Source organism: Podarcis cretensis (genome assembly GCF_951804945.1).
Source record: "Podarcis cretensis genome assembly, chromosome: 1".
Taxonomy (NCBI): domain Eukaryota; kingdom Metazoa; phylum Chordata; class Lepidosauria; order Squamata; family Lacertidae; genus Podarcis; species Podarcis cretensis.
In genome coordinates, this window is record NC_137170.1 from 119,465,194 (window position 1) to 119,488,657 (window position 23,464).

Genomic DNA, 23,464 nt, shown 5'->3' on the forward strand with positions numbered 1-23,464 from the left:
TGCTAGACAGCATGACTCCATGTACTACCAGGAGAGTGAGTGAAAGTGGGCCGGTCCCGCAGACATATAGGGAAAAACTGCAAGGGAATTGTCAGTGTATAGCACACAATTGTTGATGTCGCCATACTAACAGACATATATACACACAATTAACTTTTTATAGCCTGGTAGATTAAGGAAATTATGGGGGGTGTAGTTTATTTTGATTTCGGCAAGACTTTGAAAAGGCCCCCATGATAAATTTTTGACAAGCTGGTAGAATATGGGCTAGATGCTGCTACTGCTGTTTGTGGCTGGTTGATGGACTGTACGAGCCAGTATCAATGACTCCCTGTCACCCCGGAGAGATGTGATAGCACAATTTTGTCCTGGGCCCATTGTTTAACATCCTTATAAGTGAATAGGATGGAGAAGGAGAGGGAATGCTCATCAGATCTGCAGATGATACCAAACTGGGTGAGTTATGAAGAACCTGTTGGATGAGGCCAGTGGCTTCAAAATCTTAAGTTCAGAAATGGCAATACTTTCCTTAAACAAATATTTAAAGTCATGGGTAAACAGGAAAACATTCAAGGTGTGTGTTTGGAATGTGAAAGCTTGGTTACACTATTGTTGACAGTTCATCTTCTTTTTGAAAAAGGGAGTAAAGAGAGTTGGCCATCCAATTTTCTTATTATTATTTTTGCTGTGGCATGTGATTTTATTTTCATGATGCTCCTGTAGTCTGGCTACCCCCCCCCCCCGAAAAAGAGTACATGCACATTGTTAAGCATTGAGGAGCAGACCTTTCTTCCTGCACATAATTACTTCGAAGTCTAAAGATGGGGGTGAAAACATAGTATCAAGTTATTTGTCTTTTAGTTTAAAGCAATGTTAAGCTAACCAGAATAATTAAGTATTTATAGAAAACACTGTTAGTTAACAAAGGCAGTAAGTTAGAATTTGTTTTTAAAAAGAAATGAAGTTTAGTCCCTGTCTCTCACCCCCTAAAGCCAGAAATGTAAAATTATCTGAAATGCTGTTGTTGGCTCCCAACTCACACCTTTATTCCATGAATATATGTACTAGAAATGAGTACCTTAACTTGCTTATCAGTGTTATTGTTTGATTAGGCTGTGATTCATGATTTAAAAAATCTTACCCTCTCATTGTACTGTTAAAATGTAACTGTTAAGCTATTATATATGTCATGTGAGATGTCCACATTTCTCGTTTGTGTGACAGGCCTTTCTGCATACTACCTCCTTGCTCTGAACTAGGTCTCAATTCTAGGTGACAGAGTTGATTTACAAGCTTTGTTCAAGTTTCTGATCTGTTTTGGCTGCTTGTTCTCTTTTTAATACTGTTTGGATTTTTGGAAATAAGTCACTGGTGAAAGAATTCTCCTGCATTTGCAGTGTAGCACAACAGGCCCTAGCTACCATAAGCTTTTACAAATGGAGGACCCCTGAGAGACAGATCTAGTTTTCCTCTGGTTTCCCCAAAAGCTACTGTCATCACTTTGCCAAACTTAAAAATAGTTGTTAGAATGTTGAAATCCAGGAGAGAGATTACACCCAAACTAGCTAACAAGCACTTTGTTTTTGCAGATGCCATTATGGAGCAATTTAGGATCCCACAGTCAGGAGCTCATATAATAGCCTTGCTCCCGAAGCAATCATGCTAGCTTGATGGTGAAGGATTTCACAGGCTCTCCTGCATTGAGTGAATCTTGGCAGTTCTCAAGAAGGGCTTTGAAGTTTCCGCTGTGGCAGTTTTGCACATTTAACAATTCTCTGTTCACCAAGGTTGACTGGAGTGTACCTTAGTTTGGAGAGCAGAACCAGATGTGCCCCAATACCATGAGGTATTGAGGCTTTCAGTCACATTTGCCCAGTTTTCTTTTGGCAGGCAGTAAGGTCCTTTTGCCTGTCCTGGTCAAACAAAGTAGGAAGAAAGTCTTCATCTTGACAAGGCAGAGCTACAGAGCTAAGGGAGGTTCTGAAGGTCTGAGATGGGCAGTGTGTTGTGATAAAGAATTCTTCATTTGTCCATGGACTTCCTGAGTAGGCTCTGAATTGGGTAATCAGACTCTGATCTGTTCTCCTTTTGAATTGACACTGCAGTTCGGAGGTTCTCATAGGTGGGTGCACTGTCAGCCAATAAGGAATTGTGTATCTTCGTCAAAATGAAGTATTGCTCAGGTCTTAGCCTTTGCATGTGCTAAAAGTCATGTTTTTCACAGGTCTTAGAAATTTGATTTACCAAAATTCTGCACTCATTCAAAGGGGGTGGCAATGGCATTAGCTTAATCATAGAATAATAGAGTTGGAAGATACCCTGAGGATCATCTAGTCCAACCCCTGCACTGCAGGGATACGCAGCTGTCCCATATGGGGATCAAACCTTCAACCTTGGCATTATCAGCACTATGCTCTTAACCAACTGAGCTATCCAGGCTGATGTGAGAAGTGCTCTTACATTCTAGCCTGTGAGAACAGCTGACACCAGAGAAATGAAATATATTTTCTAGGGTTTCATGTTGCAGGCCAGAAAACGTCATGAAGGCTTAAGGAGGCCGCCATTTCTGCTTGGGGAGCGGTGGATATCAGCTGCTGGTATTACTGCACTCACATTGATACATAGCATTTGAGGGCAGGTTTCTCTTGGAGGAGTTCTATAACTATGCAGTGTTAGCATCTCCTCACATATGTGGACATCCCATGGATGGAGGCTTCTGTTTACAGAGTTGTGACCTTGCATAAAGCACAAACTTACTTGAGGGAGAATACTGGGTTTAATAAGAAAATTCCAGATAGAGAGGGGAGCCCTCTGTACATGGTGGAAGGGAGGAGAGTGAGACTATTACTTAGCATATTTTTTTGTTCTTCTAGGTGTACCAAAGGTTGCTGGTCTCCCCATAATTTTGTGTTTTGCATGATCCACACTCATAGGCACCACACACAGTTTCTTGTTTTTACTGCTTTGGTTCTTTTCTCTTCTTAAATGTTACTGTTTTGGTATCTGGTTATGGTTATACTTCGTTTTCCAGTTACTGTGATCCTCCCCCGCACTCCCACACCAAGTAGTTTGCTTCCTGCTCCGCCAGTTAGGGTCAAGTAGGGAAACCATCCTCTTGATAAGATCAAATTTTGTTCGTCTCTTCCTAACAGAAGAAGATGCTATCCCAGTTTTGTTTTGAAATATTTATATCCCACCTTTCTGCTTGGCATCCAAAGCAGCTGAAAAGAATGAAATAACCCCAAGGCAGGTTATAAATAAAACAGTAAAGTAATTAAATTCAAAATACAACACACCAATTCACAAAACATGATAAAATGAATAGTCACCAGCATATTAACTCAATCCCTACCAAAGGCCTGCAAAGAGGTGTGTTTTGAACTGTTAATATAATGGCATTCTCCATACAAAACCCTCCCCTGGCATATAGGTAAAGGGGCATTAGAAGGGAAAGATGGGTTGGAAACCTCCTCCTTGAGACTCAGCTCTATACCTACAAGATGTATTTTTTTAAAAAAACAACAACCATGTAGTAGCATTCAGGTATGTGACGTGTTACACACATAGGTTTAACTACCTCTCTGAAAACTAGGTTGGTAGAGACTGCGTTCCATACACTTAGGAGAATGAAAAACTAACTTCAAAGTTCCCTTTTCAACCACTATTCAAATATGGTTAATAGTTCAGAAGTGCTCCCTCTGTACCTTCAAACTATTCACATTACATTATACTTATTTTATTTACATTTCCAAAAGCCTGAACATTGCTTCAAAAATACCATTTCTGTTTCTTTGTTTGAGTCATTTATCTGGTCTCAAAAGCAGAAAGAATGTCATGCAGTACTTTACTTCAGTAGAATACCATAATCATTCATAATGGCCATGGTCCAGCAAGTCTCCAGAGCACATGCTGGTGACTTTATTGTTTTTTTCCTCCAAAGGTTTTGAAGTACGGCTTTTCTGTTGGGGGGTGGGGGTGGAGGCTGTGGGGGGGGGGGAGAGCCTGCTAGAATGGAAAGAAGAGGAGAAATCCCAGCAGCTCTCACAACATAACTTGCTGGATCATAGACAGCATGTTGTAAGGTTTGCTGGTAACTTTCCCAACCTTTCCATTATTTTGGTTTAATTTGGTAGTTGTGTGCTCTTATTCCTATGAAGCAAAATATTTGAAAACTCTTAAAACCACCAGACGGAACAAGAGGAAGACCAACTATAATTCACGTTGCTCAGGATTATCTTTTAAACCTTATTTTCTGAGATTTGTGAATTAAAAAAAATATCAGATGCATCTTTATTACATCTGTTTAGATTTAGATTTGGGACTGTACTAGTATATTAACCACTTAAGGATAGGACTTCAAAATTCTCTCTGTTTATTTCATGTTCAGTGTTAACTTTCATTGGAAAGCTTGATTTCAGTAGCACATAAATGCAGTACATGAAATATAAAACATTGTAGTGTGTGTACTTAAATATCCATGTTCATGTCTGCTTCACCCTGGTCATTGAAAACCAGCCCAGAGAAGTCTTACAAACAGTTTTTAGCAGATATTTAGGCTCAGGTTTGTGACATATTTCCAGGGGAATTGAGTTTGACTGTTGAAAAGCATCTACGGAGTGGCTCTCTGCCTATTCTTTATTTTTAGTTTTGGGAGTAAAAGGGTATATTTTCACTGATCTGAAATATTGTTAGAATTACCTTTAAACTAGAGCTAGTTTGCCAAATATGAGTTGAGGTACCTAAGTTTAAACTAGAGTAATATATTGTGTGCTGTTTTTCATATTAACAGTGAAGACGGTCGACAATTGGGGCAGTAATGGAAAATCTACATAGACACTTTAACTGCTGTTTGCTTGTGCAGAGATAATTGAGGGATAAACCAAATATAAAAGACAGCTTTCTAGTCATTATCATGCAGAGTCTAGAACCTGAACTATTCAGTCCCAAAGATTTTACCATCTACAAAATGGAATATATCAGTGTTTTGGGGAAACTATAATACTAATGGCTTTTTAAAGATGAAATTTGTAACTAACATTATGTTCTAAATTGTAAAACTGCATAAAATTCCACCACTAGTAAAGAAGGATTACTTGAGGAATTCTTCTAATAACGAAGAGAAGTTTGGCTTTAGAAGTGCATATTTTAAACTTAAGTGAAGTATTTATTTATTGAATAAAGCACAAAACATAGATAGGTCCCCAAGATAAGATAGTTCTACTATGTTGTTTTTTTTGAAATGTGTAATCTTGTTGCATGTCTCTACATAAGCTATTCTGGCCACTCATCATAGTAACCAGCTGGGCCATTTCACCTGCTGGAGCCATTAAAGAGGACTCTCTCCCCCTAGATTAATCCCCTCCGACATTAGTTTTTAGCTATGACAACTGGAGCAGGCATTCAGAACTTGCAGGTGGCCAGTGTGACGCACATAATTGCCTACAATTTTAGGCAATGAATAAAAATGGTCTACATTACTTGTCAAAGGTTGTATATGCAGTGCCAAGTGAGATCTATGGGAAGCCTTTTAGGGTTTAAAGAACATTTAATAGCAAGGCTGCACAGTGCTTTTTTAATCATAATGCATTTGTAATATAGCACTTTGATCTTCTCCTTGTAGGAAATGGTGTTACATTAGCCACTTTTAAAACATTTATGAGTGAAAATCAGTTATAGGAGAGTAAAAGTGATTATTCTTAGGCAGAACGTGTTATATTTCATTAAAAGTTTTCAGCTAGCCCCTTTCTTGTTAAAATCTGTGGGGAGCCCTGTTCCTGGAGGGTTACAAATCAGGATCTAAGGATTTAGAAGAGCTTTCCTCTTGTTTTTCCCCTGAAGCAGTTGCGAGATGGGAAACATTAGTACACTAAATACTGAAGCTGTGTGTTTGTAAATGTTTAACCTATTTATTGAGAAGGTAAACATGTGCTTTTGAGAAAATTCTGATGACTATAAATCCATTTAAAATTATCTAATTGAATATCATACCCGTGGTAAATTTCGTGAAATGCAATATTTAAAGCATGACCATAAATTATCTCTGGCAAAAATTGACACTAAAACGCACTACTTCTAGAAGAGCTTGGTTTGACCTTTCAGACCTAAGAGCCTTTTATTAACACCTGCCTGTAAGGCAAACCTTGCCACACGCAGCTTTCAGATTCAGAGCCACAAAACTGATGAGGAAAGGCTTGAAGGGTTCAGTTTGTGTCACTTGCTGTTTGCCGTTTCCATTTCACAGATGATTAATCTTTCTGTGAAGAAAGGCCAGAGAAACAAAGCACATTGGGCTCTTCCTGCAGTTACTCCTTCTGAATGCACACTAGCTTGCTAACTAAAAGGCCTTTAGATTTCCTGCAGGGAGAGATGTTCTGAAAGTGAATGCAGCTGGTTGGAGGTCACTAGTGCAAAGCTCTTGCCATTGTGTAATGGAAGCTTTGGCAGGTTTCATTTTTGGAGGAAAGGAGAAGGTGTTGACAAAAAAAATTAATGTAGAATATTGAGGCCTTTGGCCATTTGAATTAATATCTTGAATGGTAGATCATCAATAATCAGCTCAGTTTCTTTGGCTGTCAGTGGTTTTTTTAAAAAAAACACACATCACTTTTTGCACCTATTTCTTTGTCACAGCAGCATGTTACTCTCATATATGGTTTCTTATAAGGGATGCTTAATTACTACACCAATACGCAGTTTCAGGAAACAAAATTATTTATACATGTAATATTTCATCCAGCTTGGGGAGCAGAAAATATTCGTATTTCTCAATGAAGTCACTAAAAGGTTTATTTCCTGTTCATCTGCTCTAGCCCTAACGTGACTCCTGTGTCCCTTTCTCATTCATTATATATGAAATTTCAGTTAGAAGGCACATAATATTTTGTTACCTAAAACGACTCCCTCATGAGAAATAACTGATAACAGTCTGGCATATAACAGAGTATATTCTACTTTAATGTCTTTTGTTTCTTCCTAATTCTGTGCAGGACATAATGTGCAAAATCAAAAGCTGGGTAATAGAAGAAAAAAAGCCTGTCCGTTTCTATCATGATTGGAATGACAAAGAGGTAGGCTTATGACTATTGCCTCATCCACTGTCTAATGCCTTTCCTTTAAAAAACCAACAACAGCACAAAAGTATATCAGATCTTTGTGTAAACCTTTTGATTTACCACCAGTAAATTAATGCCAACATTTGGAAATAATGTGCATTCTTTTTAACAATTTACTTTATACTTCAGATGTTAAACAGATTTATTTATTTATTTATTTATAATCTAATTCACAACACAACACTCTTGTTTCTTGTTGTCTGTGTTAACGTAGCTTTTATTTTCTTACTTTTAGATTGATGTGCTGAACAAACACTTGTTTTTAACTTCAAAACCAATGATCTACTTGGTTAACCTGTCTGAAAAAGACTATATTAGAAAGAAAAACAAATGGTGAGTTTGTTGCCTTTATATTTTGTAGAAAATTCACGATGCGTCTGAAAGGCACCTTTGTCAAAATAATGGTTAGTCGTGATTTTTGTACTAGGAGTAAATCTAAATGTCTTAAAGCTAATACTGGCAATGTACCTATTACCTTGTCTTTGGAATGCAGTAAAAGTAATAAAATAAAAAAAAACTCCCTTGAAGATCTATAAAACTAAAGTAGCAATTTTCTCTCCTACCTTTTAGTTTATTTTGCAATATTGAAGGAAAAATAACCATAAATAGTCTTGTAAGTTGTCTATAATATTTAACTTTAGAAAGAAGTCATTTTTCATGCCAACCTTCTATTTATTGGATGTTGAAGGGTAAAAATGATGCCATAATATGGTTGGTAATATGATAAAAAGGAGATGGAGTGCTCCACATATATGCATAAAATCATGTGTCCCATATAGTTCAGGGTAAATTCAAGGTGTTTACAACATTCTGCTTGCTGGGCCACTTCTTAAAATGCAGCAGATGTCATGCATATGCTATTCAGAAACTTTTATTAATGTTGTCAGTATGAATGCATATATAATGGCTGAAGAATAAGATGTCTGTCAAACAGGCAGTGACCGGGATGAAAATCCAACCCCAGAGTGTGAGGATACATTAGAAATGGAGAGTTTGAAAATCATGCTGCATTTGCTTTTTGTGCAAAAGTTTCAGATGAGATAAAACAGTAGTTTTAGGGAAGAGGCGCTTAAACTGTTGCTTTGGAAGGAAACATTAAATCACTCTTCTTTTAGTTTTGTTACACATTTTCATAGCGTACAAAATTACAAAAATATCACTCTGAAACACATTTAACATTTGCTTATTGCTTTGTCAGAGTATCCAGACCAGTGTATCAGAATTCTCTTAGAACATACCCTTTCGCTCTCCCTGTACTTCATTAAGTACTTAGATGCACATGGTTTCAATTTTCCATTAAAATTTCTCATTTCCATATGATATCAAAGAGTGAGAAGGCTTTAAACTGAAAAATAAACATTCATAGACTGGAAGCCCAAGCAATAATTAATGTCAGATGGTTAACTCCAATAAGTTATTAGAATAAATTCTGTAAAATAATTTCAGCTGAAAACTGCCCTGCTCCTAGTGTTGTGCATTTATATTTATTCTAAGGAGCATAATGCAACTTTAAAAATGGTCACTTTAAGGGGATTTTAAAACTTCTGGTTCAGAATCTTTCCCCATAATGAGTTAGTGTTTTTGAAACTGCATCTAGCCTTCAAGAAACTTTGTGCAATCAAGCAACTGTGCCTTCAATGTTGTGGTCTGGAAGGCATTTTCAAGTTTCACACAAATGTAATGCAGTAAATCTTAGCATTCTTTATTAAGGGCTCTTGTAGAGGCTTCTCAAGTGCCACAGTAAAGATAATAAGCATCAGAATTTATTTGAAAATGGGCAGGTTAGTTTCCCTACACAAAATGGATCATCACATCTACATTAGGGTGCTCACAGGTAGAACTCGCTGCCTTTAATTGTATAGTAAATACCTTTTCTCAGACCTTAATGGTAGACAGTCTGTTAGGAGACGCCAGTCTGTGATTTAGCCGTCTCCAGAACCACAACCACCCAGCCTTTTTGGGTGAGACCAAGTTGTGATGATGGAATGGAAAACTTAGCATATATATTACAATTTTTAAATTTATAACTATTTTATTTATATTGTGAAATCATAGTAAAAAAAAATCTTACTGTGTTCATGCAGAACTGATGGTTGAGGTTTGGTTTTAAAAAAAAAATATCCTGGTTTTACAGATGTTAGTGTAATTGTAGCTGAAAGATCAAAGCCTGGGATAGCTGAGTGATGTTCCAGAAGAAAATTTACCACATAGCCATTTTCAGTACAGTTTCTGCTGCCTGCTGTTCCTATTTTCCCTCAGGCTAGCCATTGACAACCCCCTGTGCATCCCTGCTCGTAAAAAATGATTGAGGAAGTATTTGTCATGTATTTATGAGTGGGAAACATCGTCTGATATGGAATGGCATCTACTGAAGTCGGAATGATGACCAGTTTTTCCTCCCTTCTGGCAGAGTTGCTGATCTTTAAATCCACTCTTTTTATGTTGTATATATATTTTGCATTAAAAAGCAGAATAATTTTTTTTATTATGAATTCTGTAATGATGAGCCTTTCATTGTTTTTGGCAGCGTAAGCAGATGCAAACAATTAGAATATATTTTATTGGCAGATGTATTTTAATTTGCTTTTTGGTTCATGTTCTTAATCTGAACTACAGTTGGATTAGTTGCTCAGCTAGCACGACATATTTCTTGATTTAATTTGTGGTAATGCTATAAGGAGGTTAATGTTAATTCAGGAAGGATGCAGCAGTAAATATTTTCATAGGGTTTTTTCTCTTTTTTTTACAATGGAGTAGTATTTACATCAACATCAAAGAGTTGTTTTAAGGTTGTGGCAGAAGGGGGATATGGAAAGCTAAAGTGATCATTTTTTGTTTCCTGTATATCACCTTTTTTCAACAAATGAACATTTTTAATTGCTAGTAAAACACACTAACATTTAAATAACATGTCATTTTTCAATCTTAGGGGAGAAAACAGTGTGAATGATAGGACTTTTGTGTACTAGAGAAGGTAGCGTATTGACCTTTTGAAAGGTATAAAAACTGGAAGGACTCCAAGGAACTACTTACTGGCATTAACAATGTTAAATTAGTCATTCAGTTGATTTATGATTAAGACCTTGTTCCTGAGGTGAAGCTGACATGGCAGCTGTGTTAGTTGCACTTTTATTATGATCAGATGACACTAATCATGATGTATATAGGAATCTACTTCAGCATTTTAAAATACAACTTACTATTCTTTAAACAAATAGTTAAATAATCAAAAGCCTTTACAGTAATTAAAGCTTTGTTTAGAGAATGTAGAAATGTAACTTTATCTAGTACTATTTCTATACTATATACTGGAAATAAAGTGTGATTTCTGCTAGTAAAATGCTGCCTTGTAAAACCTGAGCTATGAAACTGGATGGGGCACAAACATTCTTGTGGAATCAATTGGGGATTAAATTTATTGTAGCTGTGTATACCAGGGGGCCATTGCAGTGCATGCTGACTGATCATCTTATACAAGAGTACATATGTCACCCATGTGTTCAGTATGTTGACACATTCTCCCTTTAGAACAATAAAGTGAATTGTATATTATGTACACATCCCAATGCAGATTTTGGAAACACATCTTCTCTGTTAATGCTTGCATTTATTTGAGCTAACATTTGCAGATGGAAAGATAATTTTGTATTCTACTTTAATATTATTTTTGAACCTCAGAAAGTTAAGTAAGTTAATAAGTTTGCACATTCAAATCAAGCAACGAAAGAATATTTGGGGAGGTGAGTGCTTTTTAGTCTGGGCTTTAGGCTCTTAACTCTTGAAAATCCCAACACACATGATGACCCTGACATTTCAGGAATATTTGTTGTGTACCAGTCAACAGGATAAATTTGTGGTCTTCTTTAGTTGTATTTTTAATTCTAAAGTGAACAAATTTTAAAGTATTTAACTTTAAGGTTTATTTGCTTCTCAACAAGTTTCCCAATTTCATGATAAAATGATGAAAACATTACTAGTTTCATGGTATAAGGATGAAAACAAAAATCCATGAAACTGCTTCCTATGCTGTTGCAGTGTTGCTGAACACTGTAGAGTTGTTGTTGTTGTTGTTACTTTTTCTTCTTCACTGTTCACCACAAGGTCCCAGGTCGGTTTACAACAATATTAAACATACAAGAAGAATAGATTGGGTCATATATAGGGTTACAAAAATGAGGGTAAAGAGCTGCATTGCCAGCATATGATGAAAGCTAGGGTTGCCATATTTCAAGAGGGAAAAATCTGGACACAAAAAGTTGTCTCCAGCTTTTTTAGGGCAATTGCCCGATAGCCCTGCCATTGCCCAAGCCTGAGCCCAGGCCATCCACGCCAGAGTCTGAATCAGAGCCTGAGCCTGAACCAGAACCCGGGCCGCCCATGCCAGAGCCAGTGCCTGAATCAGAGCCCAGGTTTCTAAAGCCTGAACCAGAGCCACCCCAACAATTTTCCCCCCAAAGAAACAAAAAATCCAGCACATTTGCTTTAAAATGTAAAATTCCCCCTGGATGGGCATGTAGGACCCCCCTCCCCAAAAGAGGACACCTCCGGGAATTCCCGGATATATGGCAACCCTATGAAAGCTATGCAATTAAAGTGCCAGATGCAGACCTGTAGGGAGGCTGCAACAGAGAATTCCCTCCCCTGAGGTGCTGCTTCCCAAGTTTCTAAGGGTGGTGGATCTACCAAGAGGGTCCCTTGGCGAGCCATAACATCTGAGAAGGTCTGTAGGCAAGGAGGCAGTCTTTCAGATATTTGTAGCCTAAGTTGTTTAGGGCTTTAAACATTTAATGTCCTTGTCCCCTTGCGATGCATGTTTGTCTTCCATGAACACGGTCTTAACAGTGAGTCTGTAAGTGACTGTGGAGGCTGATTCTGGATCCCCACGTCCTTCCACAGTAAGGACATAGGTTTCCGGGCGGGAGTTGATCACAGTGAGGGTTTGCCAAGAGTGCCTTCCTCTTAGCTCGTTTCAGTTTTTGCCCTGAGTTTGTGCTTCTTCAAAGTCCGCAACACCTTTGGTAAAGGCTGTTCTCCTGTTGGAGCACTCACAGGCCAGTGTTTCCTGTTGAGTACATGACGCATGTATTCACTATGCCATTACTAGAAATGGAAGGCTTGGAGGTGAAGAAATTTGCATTGAGGAAGGAAGATAATATGCATCAGGGGGGCTCGATACTAACGCATGAGACATGCATTTCTTGCCATGCATCTGTCATAATGATGGAAATGATGGAACACTCCTTCTTGAGCCTTGTGTGGTCATACACTGTGTCTGCAAAATAATAATAATAATAACATATTGAAGCACATACAACCAGTAAAATCAGACTCATCTGCTCCAGGTGGGTGTAGTAGACAAGAGGAGGCAAGGCATTTGGGACAGACAGCTTAGTGTGGGATTCAAGCTGAAGCAAGTTTAGAACATTGCTTCAGCAATACATAACCCCGCATGGACTTAAATAAGGCAGCTCAGTCTGGTGGGTAGCTCCACCCCTAGTAGAAGGAGCTTCTGGTTAAAGGGACTTTTCCTGTTCTAGCAGCCATAGACTCCTAGTGTGGGAGAAATGATAATTCTGTTGGAGCTTCTGGACTGGAGTTCTCCGAGCTGGATGGGCAGCCGTGCAGTGACCCAAAGCCAGAAAGGTATTGACACAATGGCCACCTCCTATGCTGGAGCTTCCAGTGTATTTGGGGGCCATTGTGCCCGGCTCTGTGAGCAGTTCTCTTTTACCATCTGGTTCTTCCATAAAGTCCATGGCCTTGTCGCTTAAAGGGGAGAAGTTGAACTCTGAGGTCATGGCACAGACAAACCAGTACAGCTGATAGAAATGTAAGGATGTAAAAAGAATATCGAAGGAAGAATTCCTTCAGCAGCCTTCACTGTAGAAGATACTGGAAATAATCCATACTGGAGTCCAGGTTATTTGAACAGCATGTCCACAGTCTAACCAAATAAGATTTCTTCAGCTTCACCATGGAGAGGTAGAGAATATCGCTCCAAAAATGAGAAGCTTCCAAAGTTATCCAAGATTTTTCACTTCAGGACCAGTTAGCTGTTATTTTACCTTTTTTCTTTCATGTTTTAGACTTTCAATAAGTGAATGAAAATGAAATGATTATAGTCCTCGGGAGCACACTTTCCACTCAACATCCTTACTAATTTGTACCTCATATATTTCTCTAACATTTCTTCTTATGGCGTAGAGAGGGCACTGTTTAAAAAAGTAGCCTAAGATTGGAGCTAAGTAGCCCGTTCAGACAACTGGACTTTACGTTACATCAGTTGTTAATGAACAAAAGGTTAATAAATGTGAAAATACCCAGCATTTATCCCATATGGCAAAATTTGACTGAATGTTGTGGCTAAAGGCAGGCCCCGGGGAAAAACACTTTGGTTTGGGGTGAGAGCAGTTCACCCCAAAGCAAATCAGAGTAGAGGCCATTAGCCATAGCATGTACCAAGAAGTCCCTGAAGACTTTTAAGCTCAGCCTAGAACCAAGAAATATAAAAAATCAGTGTGGCCGTAGAACAACTCAGTCTGCATTGCCTCAAAATATAGCAATGGCAAATGCTAAAGACTGGAAGACATCAACCTCAGAAGCAGAAGAACCAGAAGAAGAATTATCCATGGTCTCATATGCCTTCCCAGATTTTCCTGGAAAAAAAATGATTAATTGGATCTTTTCCAGTCTGGCTTAGAACTGAAATTGCCTTGGTCATCATGGGTTGACCTGGAGATGAGTAGGGGAAGTTGTTGCCCTGTTTATTGTTTTGGACCTCTCAGTGGCTTTTTATATAATCAGCTGTGAATATCTTTCTAGAGGGGGAAGCCTCAGAAGGTGTTGCTGGAATACTGCTTCTTTGTGCCATCCAGCCAGCATCTGTGTTATCGCTTTTGGTAGTGGTCTGGATAGAGGTGGATGAAGTAAGACTTCAGTCCACACAGATGTATGGCTGCTCTTCTGTGATCACCTGGCAGGGGTGGCCAGGAATGCTTTTTAACTGATATGCCAACCGTGACCATATCATTTAAAAAATGACCTGGCCACAATTATTCAAGCTATAATACAGTAACATCCATATTGAATTACACCAATATGCTCTACACGAGGCTGCTTTTGGAGAGTGCTTGGAAACAACTGGCCCAAAATACAGCAGCCAGACTTTTAGCAAGGGCTCATGGCATATGATTCTGATTTTATCCCAATTTATTTCAGTTTGTAGCCAAGCCCAGTTCAAGGTGCTGGTGCTTTTAAAGCCCCAACCCGTTTGGGGCCAAGATATCCAAAAGACTGCCTTGTCCTGTATGTACCATCCTGTGCGCTCAGATCCACACCTGAGGCTGTTTCCTTTGCGGATTGTGCGTTAGGCAGAAGAGTTGGGACCTTTTCAGTTCTGGTGCTGCATTTTAATTGAATATATTTAGTTCATTTGTATCCCACCTTTCTTCCGAGGAAGTCAAAGCAGTATTCATAGGCTCCCCTCTCCACTTTATCCTCACAATACCCCTTGCTATAATGGAGAAATCATGAAGGTTCCCCAGTGAGCTTTAGGATTGAGTGTGTATTAGAATTTGGGTCTCCCCAGTTCTAGTCTGAAAGTCTAACCACTATGCTACATTGGCTGTCAATACGCTTCAGAATGTTTTTCCAATAGAGATCTGCTTGATCGCTGCTTGGCAAATTGAACTCTTTAGAAAAAAAAAGCTATTGCTAATTGTTGTTTTATTTAGATGCTGATCTTGTTTTATATAATCTGATTTTGATGTATATTTTGTCATTTTCTAAAACTACTTTGGTACAAAAACCATAGGATGTTGAATATACTAAATCAAATAAGTATATCAAGCCACCTGCACTGGAATCTGCAGTCCTACGCGCACTTACTTGGGATCAAGTCTTGTTTTAATTCATTGTTACTTAAGGTAAAGGTAAAGGTACCCCTGCCCGTACGGGCCAGTCTTGACAGACTCTGGGGTTGTGCGCCCATCTCACTTAAGAGGCCAGGGGCCAGCGCTGTCCGGAGACACTTCCGGGTCACGTGGCCAGCGTAACATCGCTGCTCTGGCGAGCCAGAGCCGCACACGGAAACGCCGTTTACCTTCCCGCTGGTAAGCGGTCCCTATTTATCTACTTGCACCCGGAGGTGCTTTCGAACTGCTAGGTTGGCAGGCGCTGGGACCGAGCAGCGGGAGCGCACCCCGCCGCAGGGATTCGAACCGCCGACCTTTCGATCGGCAAGTCCTAGGCGCTGAGGCTTTAACCCACAGCGCCACCTGCGTCCCTCATTGTTACTTACTTCTGAGTAAATGGTTTTTGAGGGTAGACAGTAAAGGAGATAAGCGCATAAGATAAGCCCTACTTTTGCTGTGGAAAAACTTAGACCAGCAAAATAGTTAAGTTGACAAGTTTTGAACCATCTCTGGCTTTTAGTGTCTCATCTGCTGTGACTCCCAAATCAATTAACTACATCTCTGCTTATGCAACATAATATGTCTACCTATAGCAGCCATAAATATCATCAAGGTTACCAAGTAACTATGTTCTTCCTGCTTTCCTCTAGTAATAGTGACTCTAGAAACTACTGCACTGCAAGAAACTTCTGTAACTTTTTATTCTGCGGGCCTTTGAAAAGACTTCGCCTACAATGCATTTATATCCGGGTGCATACTTTTTTGTTCCAAGCTTATATTATTTTCATTATCAATCATCTTCAGTCTAGAAACAGACTGTCAACCACTGCAGCTAAGAGAACACCAATTTTACTTCTTCCTGCCAAAGGGTAGGCAGCTGTATTGTAGGCTTGGGCTTCTTTATAGAGAACCAAAATATTTACATTTTATTTTAACCTTAATAAGGGGGGAAGTGGTTATGTTGGCCCCGTTGGAATAATACATGGAGTAAGGCACTCTAGAGTCTAGACCATGCTCACTTGCTGCTAAACGACAACTCGCTAAATTGTGCCCAGAAATTAATCTCAGTATCAGTTTTAGACATTCCCACTGGCTTACTCTTTAGATGTAGCTAAGTATTTGAACTCATCGTTACCAGGACTTCTGTCATAATGGCCAGGAGTGGCTACAACTAGCATCACAGCCTGAACTTAGGAAAAAGAAGCCCTGGCCATTTTTTTTCCTTGCCACCTGGAGCAATGGTTGGTCCAGAAGCACCTCCAGTAGCATCCGCCTCTTAAGTGGTTCTCTAGTGGGAACCACTTGCTGCAAGTGCATCATTACTGACTGGCTAGCACTCAGCAGCCTCATTTTAGAAATCGTGAAACGTGCTTCCAATGTGCTAATTGAGCTGTCTAAGGTGATCGAGAGCAGGGAAGCCGAGGGGAGAAAGTAGCTCCTGCCAGACCAAGACTTCACTGGCCACTGGCTACTTGCCGCCCTTGGCTTCCCTCAAGGCTGTTCAAGAGTCCTTCAGGAGAAGTGCCAGCCTTATGCAACAGAAAATACAACTCCCCGATCAGTTTAGATTGACAATCACAGGGTAAATTGCCTCACTGCAGATGTTTCACAAGCCTACCAGGACATGAATAACTTTGGCAAGATCACTATTGTGCACGCCAAAGTCCTTGTGCAGGGCTTCTGCTGACGGGACTCGTTAGATTAATCCCACTCAGAATGATGGACTAGATGGACCTTTGGCCTGATCCAGCAGTCTTTTCTTATGTTTTCCCTTGAATATAAGGATCTGCTTGCTGAACTGCCATTCAGCACCTAGAATTAAATGTGCATAGGGTTTTGCACTTGAATTTAGCCGGGTATTTCATTTTGTGTTATTTCCTTTGTTACTTTTTGTTACCTACTCTGAATTTTTTTGAAAAGCTAGCAGTTTAACAGCAGCAGCAGCAAAATAGTGCTAATAAATAAAAATAATAACTTTCTTTGAACCACACATGATAACATAACCAGTAGGGGCATTAAATACATAGATTTTTCAGTCTCTAGATTACTATATGCTTCTCATAGAAACTTTATAAGCAGATTGTACATTTTGAACCTACTGCAAATGACTGAATAGCCTTTGTCTTGTGAACAAAAATCAAAACTCTATTCAGTGGTACTAGCAGTTAATATGAAATTCAGGTGTTAATGCAGTGTTGGCTCACCTATAATTTGGGGGTCTTAATTAAAAAAAAACATTTAAAAAAAACCTTTCAGTGTGATAAATGTTTGTCTTTGGCTCCCTCTATCAGTCTCTCTTATTTGACTTTGGGAATTACTGATTTTCCACAGCGCATGCCTGTCTAGCAGATTGAGTAGCTATAAATGTATCAGCAGGTAGATCCCTCCCTGTGTGTTCTGTTTGGTTAAATAAAAATATAATAAATCAGATTGCAAGGGGTAGTATGTATCTAGCTGCCCCTAAAAAATAATTACCATATGTCAGTGTGAGGCCACCTTAAACATTTCTTCTGGCAAGAAGTCTGCCATATTCTAGGGTATCAATATGTTATATATGAAAGTCTTCCTTGTTTTTTAAGTGTGTGTTTTTTTTCTTTAATGGCAGTGCATTATATACATTTGAGGAGTTTTAATATCCAGCTATTTCATTGCCCTGCTGACATTGTGGGTAACTGGATTGTTCTATTCATGGTTTGCAGCAGATCAAAATGATTTGATATGCTAAGCTTTTCTGACAGAAGATACAAAGTTTTGACAAACATGCATGGCACAGCAAGTGTCCAATTCTAAAGAGCAAAAATAAATGCAAACCACCATTATGGGGAACACAAACAGGCTGAAAGCAAGTTATTAGTAAGCAAATAATTGTTGAACTGTTATGAATGGAATAGGATGTTGAAATAAGACATGATTGGCTGATGTTACATATGTCCTTGATTACCTTCCCTGTGCTTTTATCCTAATAAGTGACATTCTTTGTATTCCCTTGGATGGCTAGACAGTCTGACACTAAAGAAGAATAAATATTGCATGTGGTACACATTAAGCTGTCATCTAAGACAGCATTTATAAAAAGTAACTGGAGAAATTCATAAGAAATTCTGCGGTGCTACAGTTTCCTGGCTCCAGTCATAATTGTCAAACTTCTTGACACATTCAGGTCTTCTAAATGCCTCCGGTTTACCATGGCTTAGTGTGTGAATATTTTCATGGATTTTTATTTTCAAATATTGTTGACTATTAACATTGGTTTATCTTAATTTAATCTGTTAGCTGCTGGATATTTACTTTAATGGAGCAAGGCAAAGAAATAGTAGTAAAAGACCTGGAAATGCATTAGATGGAAACCCTGAAAGCCTATGAAGAAAATAGAATACTTTAATGCAGCCCATCTAATATGTAAGTCGATATCTATGTACAGGCTACTAGTTGAATCTTATAGAGCAAAAGCAACTAAGATTGGAATTCTTTATAAAATGATAGCAGAACCTCTCTAGAATGGTGTTAGGTGGTTTTTTTTGGGGGGGAGGGGGTGTGCATTTTGCTTTAGTAGAGCAATTACCATTCTTTTCTGGCAAACTAAAATACATAGTATAGATACCTTTCATTGGTGTAACATGATTATAAATACAATAGTCAAAACAAGACCTGGCATTTATGTGCTTAAGAATGAATGGCCAGATCAAATATTGTAACAGTTCCCAGAAAAGAAGCAATGGTCCTTAATGGTGCCCATTGACATTTGAAAGCCCACCACTCTCTATAGTGGATTCTACCTTTACTTCGAAATATGACTGTTCTGAACAAACCTTGCTGGTGTCCTGCATTTCCACCATCAGATTGGCCCTTTGAACGATCTAATATTTATCTACTGACTTAAGTGAATTTCACTTTTAAAAAGGAATTAGTAAAAGAACTTGGGTCTCTAGGTAGTTTGTTCTGTAGAAGAAGGAAATCCATAAAGTTACAAGTTTTGTACAAGAATGCAAAGCAGCATTGTTGACTTGAGGCGTTATATTGCAGCTGTAATGTATATTCTAACAATCTTTCGTATTTACCAGCTTTCTAGATTACATGTAAATATTCCAGATTTTTCTTTTTATGGCGTGTTTTCAATAATTTAGTTCTAAAATACTATGTTTCCTATGACTACCAAGTCATTTTTGTTGCATTATATCAGTGCTCTTACTGTGACCTGAAGAAATATAGCACACGCTGGATCAGAATTTACTTGCACCGTATTTTTATTATTCTAATATTATTTTAAGGGCATTGCCTGAAAAAGCAGATTAGAAGTATTTTAATTTATTAAATAAAAACTCCATGTTCAATTTTATATAGTTTCTGGCAAAGTGATTTTTTCCAGGTAAACAAAAGACAAGTTCAAATATTACATTTCTGCAGTTTCCCCTCCCACAGATACAGTATTGACTTTTACATCCGCAAAACTTATAAAACATAAAATTTGAATTAGCATACCTGCAATTTAAACGTTATTTCCCTAGAAATAATATTGATATGAATGAGTTTTATTGTAAGTAAAGTGCCAGGGATTGGGATGTAAATAACCTATTTGGCTTGAAGAAACTTTTCTCCAAGTATAACACTGCTCAAATGTTAGCTGTAACTGTTAACTCTCTAGACCACTACAGAGCACAAAATATTTGCCCAACTGGTAAATTGAACTGTAAGTCCCACTGTGGGAAATTGCTTTGCTGTGCTCCAAACAGCAGTTATCTTAGTAATTGTAGCTGAATTCTTTTGTAGCTAATAGACCACTGATGCCCTTTTCCAGTGGCAGAATTATTTTATCGTTAGTATTTTAATTGCAAAATGAAAAATACACCATGTGTTCTAGTGATTTAAAAATGATTAAGCAGCACCATTTTAATTGGCGTTCAGAGATAGCTCTATTTTTGTTCCAGTTTATAGTGTACATACCTAGCATTTCACATTCTAAACTGGAGCTCACAACAAGGAGCTTATCAGAGCAAATTGTCTAGTCCATCCCCTTCCTCACTCAAAACCTAATGACCCTTTATCATCATGGTTTAGATTGCTGGACACAGATGTGAGAAAATACAAGTAATCTACAGGTAACTACAGTAGCTGCACTGATGTTCTCGGAAAACTGACTGCTGAGAAGATAAAAAGCTTCCCACAGAGTTTGTGACTTTCCAGCAGCAAAGCACATCATGAGCTCATACATGAAGTTTTATTTGTTGAAGACTCACAATAAGATGCATTAGGACATTCAGCAGGGACTCTTTTTAGATGAGCTCAAAATTTTTGTGAGGTTGATGCACTTTTAGTTGATGTACTAGTGCATAGTATCAGACATAATAGTTCCAACAATGCCAATAAGCTTTTCTTTTTTGAAAAGACTTCAAGGAGTGGAAACAAGCAAAGGAGTATTAATATTGAAATAGCACATTCATTTGCTAGAGAATCTAATGTAGTTCTGGCATTCCTTTGTTATAATATTGAAGTATTTGTGCTAAGAGGCATTTTTTGTACGTTGGAGAGAAGTTTTCTGAAGTTTTTCAATGAATGGTATTTGAAAGGAATTGTTTATGGGCAGACAACTGCTTTTCTATTCTGCTTTTGACTGATCACAATGCTAAACACAATGCTAAATGTGTTAAACTGCTAGTTGCAAGAAAGGGGGTCTTTAGTCTGAATCAGGAGTAGTCAACATGATGCCCTCCAGATATTATGGATTCTTATTTGTGCCCATTGGACATGCTGGCTGAGGTTTATGGGAGTTGTAGTCCAAAACATATGACGCTACCCCTACTCTAAAGGACGGTGTTCACCTCAGTTCTTGTTAGCAGCTGCTTTTGCATCATGAGGAAGCACACATAATATCTTAAAAAGTATTTATATTGTTGTGACGTTAACATATGAGAGTGCTGGAGGTGAAATAGTTAAACAGGTTACCCAATCAGAACCTAGGGGGGTGGAGTCAGAGGGACTATAAAACCAGCTCTGGGAGGGGCAAAGTGAGGAGTTCGTTGGGAGCTGGGTGGTTGGTTGGAGTGGGAGTGAATTGGGATAGAGTCTGTGGGTAGGTTGAGTTACTGTAGCGAAATAAGCTGAGTCAGGAACAGTTAGGGGCTAGGAAGACAAGTAAATATGTGAGAGGTGGTTTAGTGAGTTAGAGCAGGGAGCGGAAGTTATAGGTCTGGATAGGCACCCCATGAATGTAATTGACCGATACTGTTTATGAAACCACACACTTGTTAAACTGCAATAAATAAACAGAAGTTTATGTTCCAGTTTAACCCTGACTGGACTCAGTATTGTACTAGGTAGGGCCTGGGTGGTGGCAGTGAGAAATAAAGTGGTGGCACGAGGATCAATAGACGGTGAAACGTCCGGGGACCCTGTGTGATCGCCACAATTGTCACAATCTTACTTTAATGTTCTAGTGTAGGCGCAGGAAACTTGTGAACTTTCAGACTTTGTTGGATTCCCAACAGCCATCAGACTCAGTCAGCATGAAGGTTGATGAGAATTGTAGTCCAGCAAGATCTGGAGGGGCACAGTTTTCCTATCCTTGTAGTGAATGGAAGTAAGAGCAGATGCACATCTTTGTTCTTGTCAATAGAATAATAGAATTGTAGAGTTGGGTGTGATCCCGGGGGTCATCTAGTCCAATCCCCTGCAAGGCAGGAATCTCAACTAAAGTATCCATGGCAGATGACTACTCAACCTCTGTTTGAAAACCTCCAAGGAAGGAGAGTCCACAACCTCCCAAGGGAGTCCGTTCCATTGTTGAACACCTCTTACTTTCAGAAACTTCTTCCTGATATTTATAATAGTAGTGATTATTGATTCTGTTTACTTAAGCATAAATAGTTATTATTTATTAAACATATCATTCACGTTTTAAACAAAAAGTAACTCAGACTTAAAACAAGCAAAATAATTGATAAAGTTTTGTGATTCAGCTATACAGATGAAAGACTTGACTTCTACTATATATACTTTTATTTCAAAAATGAATAGGTGGCTTAGACTCAACTGAGACACCAGTGGGAAAACAACTTGGGCACCAACATACATCCTGCACATGTTGTGATCTTCCGTTCTTTTTAAATCTGTTCCTACCGGGGTGAATGAACAATCCTTAAAGACTGTATATAGATTGTACCTGATCACCCTTAGCGAAATATCTTCTTCCAGCTCTCCCACATGCTAGAGGGAATGTAGCAGATTAGGTACATATATTCACATGGGGGTGGCATCATCCACTTGTTGAGACATTTTGGAAGAAGATATTTTAGGAAGTTAGTCTTACTACAATTCACCAAATTGCTCAGAATCCTGGAATAGCCCCCCTTTCAATATTTGATGAAGAAGATTCATCATTGTATCTACATTGAATTTTATTTACAGCAGCCAGGCTTAATGTAGAAATATTTTGGAAGTCTGTATTGCCTCACGTGCTTGAGGCTTGTTTCCAACAAATTTGGACCTTGGTCAGCTCAACATTAATTTAGAGTAAAGAGCATGTGAGTAGATACATTCAACACAATGTGGTATAGTTTTATTATATACATAATTAGAACAACATAATTATCAGTCCCTGATAACACATAGTACTTTATGGAAACAATTGGATACTTGCACTGTATTAAGTGGTCTCTTTGTAATTGAACATTGTATTGAATCGAAGACTCAACTCTTCTTATACTTTTGGTTTTTGTTGTTGATGTATTTATAGTCTGAAAATAACATTTTAAAAAGTGCTATAGTTGTCATGGTTTATGAAAGCTAGCTGAAATCATAAACCATGCTTTAAGTTAGCTTGTTTCCTAAATCATAGTTAACACCAAGCACATTTGGTCTGGGTTTGCATAGAACAAGTAACCATGGTTAGCTGAAACAGAAGCAAAAGTTTCCAGTCTTTGTAACCTTGAGACTCTGTCATGTTACGTTAAACCATAGTTTAGTGTTATGTGGAAAGTGCACAAGGTGTTAGCCTTATGCTGTACATTAGGGAATAGGCTCTGTTGAGCACAATGAGACTGAATCTCTACCATAACTTTAAATACATTACTGCATTGAGGAAGGTTATTGTACAGTTCATCAGAAAGGTGTTTTAACAGACAAATAAAATAAAATAAATAAAAATCAACCATAAATTTCCATACAAAAACCAATGGTATATGATTAGATTTAGTGGTCCTTGTTATGCACATGTCTTGATCTTATAATAGATAAAAGAAAATATCAGTTTCATTCTGGCTACGTTTAACTAGAATGCAAACATTGATCATATTTTGCAGCCTTCCTGAATATGTGTGTTTGCATTAAAATACATTTCCTGGTTGGAGAGGATTACGATCATCAGAGGCATAACATTACGCAGTCCATTGCCTCCTACGTGCAAAGGAGTCCACTCTTCTGTTAATTGAAATCCTACCAGATTGT

General features: G+C 38.4%; 1 protein-coding gene and 1 long non-coding RNA gene across 8 annotated transcripts in view; both read left to right on the forward strand.

The window, feature by feature from the left end:
• OLA1 (Obg like ATPase 1) overlaps window positions 1-23,464 on the forward strand; it is a 96,173-nt gene that overhangs the window by 47,160 nt on the left and 25,549 nt on the right. For all 7 annotated transcript variants that reach the window (XM_079981231.1, XM_079981233.1, XM_079981232.1 and 4 more), the window contains 2 exons: window positions 6,987-7,067; window positions 7,348-7,445. In XM_079981231.1, the coding sequence (XP_079837357.1) occupies window positions 6,987-7,067; window positions 7,348-7,445 (179 nt within the window). The remainder of the gene's footprint in view (window positions 1-6,986; window positions 7,068-7,347; window positions 7,446-23,464) is intronic.
• Window positions 16,162-21,309, forward strand: LOC307220809. Its single transcript, XR_013841114.1, has 2 exons — window positions 16,162-18,424; window positions 20,081-21,309. It is a non-coding gene; the product is annotated as an uncharacterized lncRNA (long non-coding RNA).